The sequence below is a fragment of the Nyctereutes procyonoides genome, unplaced genomic scaffold (genome assembly GCF_905146905.1).
Source record: "Nyctereutes procyonoides isolate TBG_1078 unplaced genomic scaffold, NYPRO_anot_genome, whole genome shotgun sequence".
In the NCBI taxonomy this organism is placed as follows: Eukaryota; Metazoa; Chordata; class Mammalia; order Carnivora; family Canidae; genus Nyctereutes; species Nyctereutes procyonoides.
Genome location: NW_026575052.1, coordinates 66,101,326 through 66,111,944, shown reverse-complemented (window position 1 = coordinate 66,111,944; position 10,619 = coordinate 66,101,326). Strand labels below are relative to the sequence as shown.

At 48.5% G+C, this 10,619-nt stretch overlaps 1 protein-coding gene across 1 annotated transcript; it reads right to left on the bottom strand.

Moving 5' to 3' along the window:
• Window positions 1–567: 567 nt before the first annotated feature.
• Window positions 568–8,627, bottom strand: VIM (vimentin). Its single transcript, XM_055332519.1, has 9 exons — window positions 7,936–8,627; window positions 7,247–7,307; window positions 4,395–4,490; window positions 4,147–4,308; window positions 3,498–3,623; window positions 2,927–3,147; window positions 2,277–2,320; window positions 1,777–1,862; window positions 568–934 (listed from the first exon to the last, which is right to left on the bottom strand). The coding sequence occupies exons 1-9, from the start codon at window positions 8,496–8,498 to the stop codon at window positions 893–895; spliced, it is 1,401 nt and encodes a 466-aa protein (XP_055188494.1). The 5' UTR covers window positions 8,499–8,627; the 3' UTR covers window positions 568–892.
• Window positions 8,628–10,619: the final 1,992 nt, after the last annotated feature.

The window sequence follows — 10,619 nt, the reverse complement described above, 5'->3', positions numbered from 1 at the left end:
GACCCCAGAAGTTCCCTCTAGCCAAAGTCTTTAATTTTAGAAAGTCTCTTTGTTAGAATTGCAATCACACACGAACATGGCCCCAGCTGAACTTGTTTCATTAAAAGACCTATTGTCATTTCTGTACAAGTTGTTTTATGATAAATCATCTATTTGGGATTTTTTAAGATTTTATTTATTCATGAGACACGTAGAGAGAGGCAGAGACACATGCAGAGGGAGAAGCAGGCTCCCTGCATGGAGCCTGATGTGGGACTTGATCCCAGGACTCCAGGATCACGACCCAAGCCAAGGGCAGGTGCTCAACCACTGAGCCACCCAGGTGGCCCTAGATCATCCATTTGTAACTTTACATTTGCAGTTAAATAACTTAAAAGGAGTGAAGTTTACCTAAAATGACCAAATTAAGAGTGATACCTCAAGTATAAGTAAGTTCAATTTATCAAGTTAACCTAAACTTGATTTTTGTGGCAAATTCACCAACAGGGCCAAAAAATTATTTCACTAAAACATATATTCTCACAAATTTAGAGAATTGTTTAGATTGTAGCAAATAACACAGCAAAAGAGTTTTCCAAAGATTTATTGAAGCAGAAACAAGTTGGTCAGATACTTGTTGGAAAAAAGCAGTTTTAATGGTATTCAAAAATACTTTTTAAAAAGTATTCTAGCACAAGTTTTCTTCGTAAACTAGATTATGTTGTAAACTTTCTCCTAAACCTTTTAAGAGTGTTGGTTCTTAAGAACTAGAGGTTACTCCTAATTCCAAATCTATCTTGCGCTCCTGAAAAACTGCAGAAAGGCACTTGAAAGCTGTTTCTTTAAGATACGGATTTCTTTTTTTTTTTTTATTCTTGCTGGTAATAATTGCTGCACCGAATCTGGGCAAGCTTCACTCAAGGTCATCATGATGCTGAGAAGTTTCGTTGATAACCTGGTTAAAAAAAAAATTGAATCAAATATCGTACCTGTGGAAGATCAGATTACCCCATGAAGCATGACAAAGGAAAATCCTACTAAGTAGGTATAATTTATCATGAAAATAGGTACATGAAGCTGTTTGTGCACAGCAAAGGTCACAGCTAGAAAGAGACAGTACATGTGTAAACTGCTCTTCTTCTACATGCAAAATAAATATCCAATGGAATGTCAGGACTTAAAAAAGGAAAATTTAAAATTGTTTATGAAGGATGCTGTAATAATCCTATGCAACAAAGTTTAAAAGCCATGAAGATATACTAAAATATATAGCCGAGTACATTTTAAGTGTATGTGCAAGACAAGATTCCATGAAAATTACAATTCATTTTGGCTATTTCTTTCCTGGCATAGAGAGGTAATGAGAAACTAATTGATCGTACTGCATATCCCTGCACTATGTCCAAGAGCCTAGGAGTATTTAGGTGGCAGCCAGTGGGATAGGCTGTATGTCCAAGATCAAACCATTCCTGATACCGAGGTAGTCTAATGAAGTTCGCTCATGGAGTGAGTCTAGGAAGTAACTTAAAGAAGCTATACTCCCATCTTAAATTAAGGAGCATAGAAAAAAATCACTTATTGTGGACTGCAGATAGATCACTATCTCACCTTCATATGTAGGAGCCAAATAGTTGGCTGTGTGTTGTGCCAGAAGAGGCCTGTTCTCTTTTTAGGGGTCACAAGTGAAACTACTACCTCCCGAATCAGCCAGGTGTTATCTGAGATAGTGACTTAGGGATTCCCAAGGATATCCACGTCCGCCTGAGATTACACTGGTTTTGACGGAAAGATACCCACCTGTCCATCCCTAGTTTCAACCGTCTTAATCAGAAGCGTTCTTTTTGAGTGAGTGTCAACCAGAGGGAGTGAATCCAGGTTGGTTTCTGAATAAAGGAAAATGCTCCAAATTAGTAAAAGTGAAATTTAAAAAAAGACAAGTGACTGTTTTGCCCAAGAAATTAGGAACACCAATCGTGATGTTCATGATTATCCAAAGTGCTCCTCCCAACACAATTCTCAAGACTTAAGACCTATTTGAAAGCCCAGTGTCTGATAACATGGTAACCTTAGGGTGGACTATTCCAGCGTCCACTCCAAAGGAAGAAGTCAAATGGAATTGAAATTTAACTGGCAGCATAGATTGTTAAGACAGTACTTGGTTCTAAAAATTATGGGTATGTTATAGGAGTTTATCTTGTGTGGCATTTTCAAGAAGCATTTAACAAATTAGTGTTTTATCATAAATAGGGTAGTTACAAGCTGCTGAAATCATCCCCCCAGGGAGATGAAATGCTTACCCCTCAGGTTCAGGGAAGAAAAGTTTGGAAGAGGCAGAGCAATCCTATAAAGAGATAAAGAAAACTGGTAAAAATTTTTGGAAAACAACTCAAACAAGAATGTTTATTCTTGTCATTCATTAAGTGAGGGATTTGCTTAGGACAGGTATTTACCTGTGACAGGTCTCATGAACACATTTAAAATCTTTTTTTTTTAAAGATTTTATTTATTTATTCATGAGAGACAGAGAGGAGAGGCAGAGACAAAGGCAGAGGGAGAAGCAGGCTCCATGCAGAGAGCCTGACATGGGACTTGATCCCAGGACTCCAGGATCACACCCTGGGCTGAAGGTGGCGCTAAACCGTGGAGCCACCGGGACTGCCCTAAAATATTTTACTTTGAGCGTTTTCTCCAAGCACTGCAGAGTGGGAAAAGTGCTGGTGCTCAAAGAGTTGTGAGTTCAAATCCAAGCTCTACCACTGATTAACACGGACTAGGGCAAGTTACTAAATCTCCCAACCTAAGGTTCCATTTTTATAAAAAGTGGTACGTAACTACCTTGAAGAAATGTTCTGGGGACGGAAAGAATGTATGTAAAGGGAGTGGCATAATTCCTAACAAATGGCACCGATGGATTCCTATGCATAAGCCTTTCGGTCACTGCTCTCACCTGCTCTCCTCGCCTTCCAGCAGCTTCCTGTAGGTGGCAATCTCAATGTCGAGAGCCATCTTAACATTCAGCAGGTCCTGGTACTCCCGAAGGTGACGAGCCATTTCTTCCTTCATGTTCTGAATCTCATCCTGCAGGCGGCCAATAGTGTCTTGGTAGTTAGCAGCTTCAACGGCAAAGTTCTCTTCCATTTCACGCATCTGGCGTTCCAGAGACTCATTCTGCAGGAATGAGAAAGGCTCCCGATGTTACCTCCCAGAAAAACCCCAGCTCCTCCCTGAACCATTTATGGACCTTTCACAATGTGTTCCCTTAGTGCCAAAAACTGGTGAGCACGCCAATTTCAAGCGAAGAAAACAAGTATCAAGTGTTAGATGCAACAGTGTATGTGTTCCCTAAAACCTTCACATCTCAAAGTGCCTTTTGCATCTGTCTGCACAACTCATTTCCTTTGGATCGAAACACACACTTTTCTTCGTTTGAAGTTTTATTCAGAGAGCACCAATCACTTGATCAATGTGAGTGACACAAGCTGGTTACATCCCCTCTTTTCTTGGGGTCTGATACTCACAGTCCCTTTGAGTGCATCCACTTCGCAGGTGAGGGACTGCACCTGTCTCCGGTACTCATTTGACTCCTGCTTCGCCTGGCGCAGGGCATCATTGTTCCGGTTAGCAGCCTCAGAGAGGTCGGCAAACTGTCAGAAAGGAATTAAAAAAATTGTAGACCATCCAAAGGACTTGGTCACAGATTTTCTTTGATTCAACCTTGCCTGGAAAAACGGGAAAGCTTAAAGATGGTAAGCAAACAGATAAACACACGGCACATAACCCAAACCAAATTCTGTATTTTCAGTTCAAGTCTCCACATCCTCCAGAATATCTCTACATTTCTGTTCTGAGAAAGCAAAGGAAGAGCGGTGGAATGCTGACGTTGCTATTTTCTAGTAGAGATTTGATGTATTACTGGCATTCAAGAAGGGTGGAGGTCACAGGTGCGGTATTGGGATTTACACTGAAGTAGGGTTAAGTGGGGTGGTGGAAAGAAGGTGTGAGTGATAGGAAGGCTGCAGCAACAAATAAGACTTGAACAAGAAGTTCAAGAAGTTCAAGCCAACTTTCTGATAGAAGCTAGAGGGGATGTAGGGATCAAGGCAGATGCAAGTGTTTGCAGAACAAAATGCTCTTCTTCTGTTCAGGTTACACTGATTGGTGTCATACCTTGGACTTGTACCATTCCTCGGCCTCCTGAAGGTTCTTGGCAGCCACGCTTTCATATTGCTGGCGTACATCACGCAGGGCAGCCGTGAGGTCAGGCTTGGAAACATCCATATCGATTTGGACATGCTGGTCCTGAATCTGGGCCTGCAACTCCTGGATTTCCTGAAGAGGGAACAAACAGAAGGTCAGCCATGCCAAGTATGGAGCAACTTCCCCCGCATTCATCCACTAGAAGTGGCTCTACTTGCCTCATCATGTAGTTTCTTCAAAAAGGCAATCTCTTCTTGCAAGGATTCCACTTTCCGCTCAAGGTCAAGACGTGCCAAAGAAGCATTGTCAACATCCTAGTTTGAGAAAAGACAGGGTTTATTGGAGGATATGCTAAAGCCGATGGCTTATCTCATTTATTCACTTTAAATGAACCATATGAGCTCAGTCTCTTTACCATGAAAAGTAAAGTTGTTGACAAATTTTATGACCTTTACGTGTCTATAAATCACCCACAACTGTAATATAGATCTCAATAAATTTGAATTGTGACCCACTGTATTCAGATGGTTAATAAGCAATTTAAAAATAAATAAATGTTAAACTGCACATGGCAAACTGCACTTAATCATTACTGAATCTACATTATACTAGTGAAGCTTTTCATTATTTTTAAAATTTCAATTCCAGTATATCAAACACACAGCACTAGATTTCAGGTGTACGATACAGCGATAGAACAATACTGTCCAATACTCCATGTACGTCACATTAAGTGCACTGTTAATTCCATCTCCTATTTCACCCCTCCCCTCCGACTTCCTCTGGTGACCATCAGTTTGTTCTCTATAGCTAAGAATTTCTTCCGATTTGTCTTTTTTCTTTGAGCATTTGTTTTGTTTCTTTCTTAAATTCCACACGAGTGAAATCATATGGTATTTGTCTTTCCCTGACTGATTTTATTATTCTTTAAAACCTAGAAAAATCAGTGTCACCACATTTTTAAGGTTTCTTTTTTTATATAATGTCACGAAATAATGTGATGATAAGATGGAGTTGATCAGATTTCACTTCCTGGACCCCTGAGTGTGTGCAGAACAGAAATTTGTGTTTCAAAAGCTTCAGTGTATACCTGAGCTCTTTTTACCTCTATTCAAATCTTTTTTTTTTTTTTCCCCTTAATTAGGCTCCATGCTGGGTGGAGTTCGAGATGGGGCCTGCATTCAGGACGCTGAACTCAAGACCTGAGCTGAGATCAAGAGCTTAACCGACTGAGCCACCCAGACACCCCTATATTCCAACCTCCTGAAATATATCCTTGGAATGCAAAGCAGGTATGTAGTCATCTAGCATTCATGTTACAAGGCTAGATTTATACTCCAGTTCAAAATGTACACTGGCAAAGATGCAGTTCTTTCCTTCTGAAGGAAAATAAATATAATTCTGCCCTCTATTTTCTTTGCTTCCTTTGGTAGAATTTTCTCTTTAAACTCCCATCTCATCTTGCAAGGGTGTGTCCATCCTCTTCACTTAGCACTTTGCAAAGTCAGTTACTTGTTTCAGAATGACTGGTCAAAAGGCATATAATGAAACTATATGCATAATTCTTGGTCCTATGGCTCTCCTGTGTTTCCACCCATTGCAAACTCTTATGTCTCAAAGATTTTATTTCCCCTACAGGAAAGGTTGTAAGATTTTTTTATGTCTTATCTTGTATGCAATTGTATGTGATGATAATAAAAAAAAATCAGGCTTGGGAAAGATTCCTTTTTGCTTGGTAAGCCCTAAAAAAGATGCAAAAGATCATTCACTATAACCTCTACAGAAGGTTCAGTGTGCCATCCTACTTTGTTGATGAGAATATAACGGATTTTCCCTAATCCCCAAAGAGCAGAGCTTTCATTCTAGTAGTTTTATAGTAACTCACTATTCTGCAGAGAACATCACAGATATGATTATATATGCTCAGTTACTAGAATGCACCACACGCTGCAGTGTTTAACTTAATTCAGTAAATGTATTTCGGCTTCACAATGTTATTCTAGACTATTCATCTGGGAGCTTATATATCCCTCCCAGTACGTGTTCAGGAGCATAAAACTGTGCTGGCAAGCTCTTCCTGCTTTTGAATTCCAATTTCAAACTAAAAATCTTCTAAGTCGGTCTAACTTTGAGACAAATAGTCCTTTACTTAAAAATCCACTCTTCTGCCTTCCAAATAAGGAAAGGCCTTTCAAAATGTGAGCTAGGACTGTCGCTTTAAGAACTTTTCACGTCGCATACTTCACAAGTCTGGGCCAGATATTAGATAACGGATGTTAGCAAATACTTGTGTCCAATTAGAACTGCGCTTACATCATTACATATTCAATCAGAATGTAGCCTGTTGCAAAGCTCCTCTGGGGACACAAAGACTCCTATTATTTCTGTCCCGGGCCACCACACTTGCCAGAATGTCTGTATCTACATTCCATAGTGAAGCCCGTAGAAACCATTAATACCTTTCAGCCCAGGGGACAGATGGCTCCTTTTCACCCTTATGAGATCACAAAATAGCTGTGCCTAGTGACACTTCCATAGAACTTTAATGCCACAATGGAACTTGCGGAGAAGGGGAGGAAACTTGCTGGCTTAAGTCCGGTTAAAGGTAAGTTTCCTCCACTACGTTTACGTTTCCAACTCCAGGGCGGAACTGTGCTTTTGTAAACTTTTCCAACTCCAGGGTGGAACTGTGCTTTTGGTGGCCCTGTAAAAAGTCAGCCACCTTAAGCCCAGCAAACCTTAATCTACATCAGACTGTAACTGTTCAGAAAGAGAATGCGTGTTGCAAAAACAAAACGGAAAAAAAAAAAAGACCTATTTCTCTGGAAAAGCATCTCGAAACGGAGTAAAAAGTTGAAAGATTTTCTTTGTGTCCTAAGAGAAGGGGCTTCGCTCATTCAAGGGTGTTTATTCGCAGAAGCTGCACCTGCGCCCGCTCTGCCGCTAGGGGGCTTTGCGCGCGGACGTGAAGTTTGGCAGAACCTAGACGTGGGTCAAGTAACTTCGGGAACTGCCCCGCGCCGCTCGGGTGCGGTCCGGGGGCTGCCAAGCGGGAAGAGAATCTACAAACCTGTCGGAAAGACTGCAGGGTGCTCTCGGCTTCCTCTCTCTGAAGCATCTCCTCTTGCAACCTGCAACAGCCGCACAGTCACCAAAGGGGAACCAAGAAACTGCCAGGGCGGGGTGGCCACACCCAACCACCGCGTCGCGGAGACCGGAGCCCCGCGCGGCCAGCCCCCCTGCGCCCGCCGACCGCGGCTTCCACAACCACTGCCCTCCGCGACTTCTGGCCGGACCTCGGCGGCCGCGTGCAAGAGCAATGACGCGCGTCACGCTAACCTGCAGGGCCGCCGCCGCGGGGAACCTCTGCAATCCCTTTGTCTCGCACCCGCCACTTCCCTCCTCTCCTCCCTCCTCCCTCCTCCCTCCAGAAGAGGCCAGGAAACTTTCTAAAACTTTGGGGGAAATCGCGCTCATCGCGTTTACGGGCCTTCGGCTCCAGACAGCGCGGTAGCTTGAAGCAATCTGTAACCCGAAGCGGGGTGTCCTTGGGCAATGGGGGGGGGGGTAGAGGGGAAATGCTAACCGCGAGGTCTGAGTGCAGGGCGGGGCTGGCGCAGCCACAGCCCCATCACCCGCGCTCCCCCAGGCAGCCACCGCCCCAGCCACATCCCCAAGGGCGTGGCAGCTTCTCGGTCCCCAATCCCAACCTCCCGCAGCCCCCCTCCCCCCCCCCCACGCCCGGGGGCGCCGCCTTACTTCTCCCGCAGCCGCATGATGTCCTCGGCCAGGTTGTCGCGCTCCACCTCGACGCGGGCCTTGTCATTGGTGAGCTGGTCCACCTGCCGGCGCAGCTCCCGCATCTCCTCCTCGTAGAGGTCCCCCAGGCGCGACTTGCCCTGGCCCTTGAGCTGCTCGAGCTCGGCCAGCAGGATCTTGTTCTGCTGCTCCAGGAAGCGCACCTTGTCGATGTAGTTGGCGAAGCGGTCGTTCAGCTCCTGCAGCTCCACCTTCTCGTTGGTGCGCGTGTTCTTGAACTCGGTGTTGATGGCGTCGGCCAGCGAGAAGTCCACCGAGTCCTGCAGCAGACGCACGCCGGGCACACTGCTCCGCAGGCGCACCGCGGAGGAGCGCGTGGCGTACGCGCCGCCCGGGGACGAGGCGTAGAGGCTGCGGCTGGTGCTGGGGCGCAGCGCGCTGCCCAGGCTGTAGGTGCGGGTGGACGTGGTCACGTAGCTCCGCGTGGAGCTCGGCCGGCTCCCGGTGCCCGGGCCGCCGAACATCCTGCGGTAGGAGGACGAGGACACAGACCTGGTGGACATGGTGCGGAGGGCGGCGGTGGGCTGCGCGGCTGCGGCGGCACGGACCGGCTCGGGGACGACCGGCGAGCGAGGGCGCGGTGGCTGCGGGCGGCGGGCGCGCTGCTGCGGCTCTGGCGCGGGGACCCGGAGCGAGAGTGGCAGAGGACTGGACCCCGCCGAGGGCGCAGTTTTTATAACCCGTTAGGAACCAGGGCCCCCTCCCACTGCCATCCCAGCCGCAGGCCGCGCCAGCCAATGGGGACCGGACGAGGAGCGGGAAGGGGGGCGGGGGCCGGGGCGGGGGCGCCCTCGAGCCTCCCTCCGCGTCCCTCTGCGGCCCGGCCCCGGCCCCGGCCCCGGCCCCGGCCCGTTACTTCTGGGTTGCGCTGGGACTTTCGGGGGCGTTCCTGGGGAGGGCCCGCGCCCTGCTTCGCCCTGGGTGCTGCGGAGGGCGAGGTCGCGCCGTGGTGGGGGCGGTGGGGGGGCCCTCCTCGGGACGGCCCGGGGGGGGGTCTCGGGCACCGCGCCGGAGCGTCCTGGGAGTAGGCGGGCGGGTGGGAGGGGCGCCGGCTGCAGGGCTGCGGTCGGCGAGGGGCGGGTCGGGCTGGGGCGGGGTGGGGTGGGGGCCCGCGGGCCAGAAGCAGGAAGAGGGGGGAGTGAGGGATCCCGAGGATCCGAAGGCGCCGAGAAAGGAACAAAGAGTGCCCGAGATTGGAGCGCGAGTGGGGCGCGCCGGGCTCAGGACGCCCCGCCGGGGGCCCCGCGCGGCCTGGCGCAGCGCCGGCTCGGCCCGCAGGTCTTCGCAGCCTCCGTCTCGGGGGTTCCCGTCCGGGGACCTAACGGGCCGGGGCGGGCTGTGCAGGGCGCGAGCTCCGGGGAAAGCCCGGGGGAGAGGGGTGGGGTCACTGAGTCACGGGCGTGAGTCACCGAGCCCTGCTGCCCGCCGGCCGCGAGGGCTCCGAGCGGCTCGGGGACCGTTAGACGAGGGGCCTCGGTCTCCGCGGGCCGCGCGCGCACGCTGCGCTCCAAGTTTGCCCTAACTCCGAGCTCGAGCCGGGCCCCAGCCCTCGCTGTGCGGTTCGCCTGCGGGGATGCTAGAGCGCCCTTAGGTTCTTAAGAACTTTCCAAAGCCCGGCTGTGCCCCAAACGTGCAGACTTCCCACCAGCAGGAGCTCCTGCAGACCCCGGGCGGCCCAGACGGGGGTCCCGGGCATCACGAACGCTCTGGGGGGGGGGGCAGGGTTTTCTTGCAAAGTTCCCTCCCTCTGCTCTGGGTTCCTCTCAGTGCCTCCCCCCCCCCCCGCCCGCCACCTCCCATGAAACCACACCCGACTTTTAACACGATCTGAGAGTTCTGGGTGAAAGAGGAAATCAGCGACCATAATTTCAAAATCAAATCGAGCGATCACTGGTTTTTCTGCTACAGTGGAAGTCATTAAAGGTATATAATCCGCCCCAATTAGAGAATTCGTTAGATGTTGCTTTAAAAGGTCCCACTTGATGAATGAAAGGCCACCATAGACCTCAAAGGAGAGAATGTTTGGGGGAAATAGATTTATGGGTTCGTTTTGGTTCAGGGAGGCACATTGCAGGATTCTGGGGACTTGTCTGGGAAATGTCACAGGTCCTTTTGGCCTGTTCTCCAGAAGAATTAGTGCAATTGGTCTTCCAGTGAGAGAGATAAAACTGTCCACAGAACAAAGAGCAAAAAACCCCGTCGGGTCTCGGGCAGCAGGGAGTGTTCAGATTCCACCACCAGAACCCTTCTAGGTAAATCACTCAACTCAAGGGCTGTTGTTGCAATATTTTTTTTTATTTTTTTTATGATAGTCACAGAGAGAGAGAGACAGAGACACAGGCAGAGGGAGAAGCAGGCTCCATGCACCGGGAGCCCAACACGGGATTCGATCCAGGGTCTCCAGGATTGCGCCCTGGGCCAAAGGCAGGCGCCAAACCGCTGCGCCACCCAGGGATCCCTGTTGTTGCAATATTAGTAAAGGCAGAGGAGAGTGCTTACCCCAAAGGGAGATGAAGGGAGGAAAGGCAAGCCAGCCTTATTGTGATGAAGTAGCAATTTAAAAATTATGATTTTTTTTTTTAGGAAGACTTATTGAGTACCGGATGGATTAACTCCAAAACCTC

Coding starts and splice junctions, on each gene's coding strand:
- VIM (XM_055332519.1), bottom strand. CDS start 8,498: ATGTCCACCAGGTCTGTGTCCTCGTCCTCCTACCGCAGGATGTTCGGC. Junction 3,624..4,146: donor AGGAATGGTACAAGTCCAAG/GTATGACACCAA, acceptor CCTTTCTGACAG/TTTGCCGACCTCTCTGAGGC. Junction 935..1,776: donor TTGAAACTAGGGATGGACAG/GTGGGTATCTTT, acceptor TTTTTTAACCAG/GTTATCAACGAAACTTCTCA.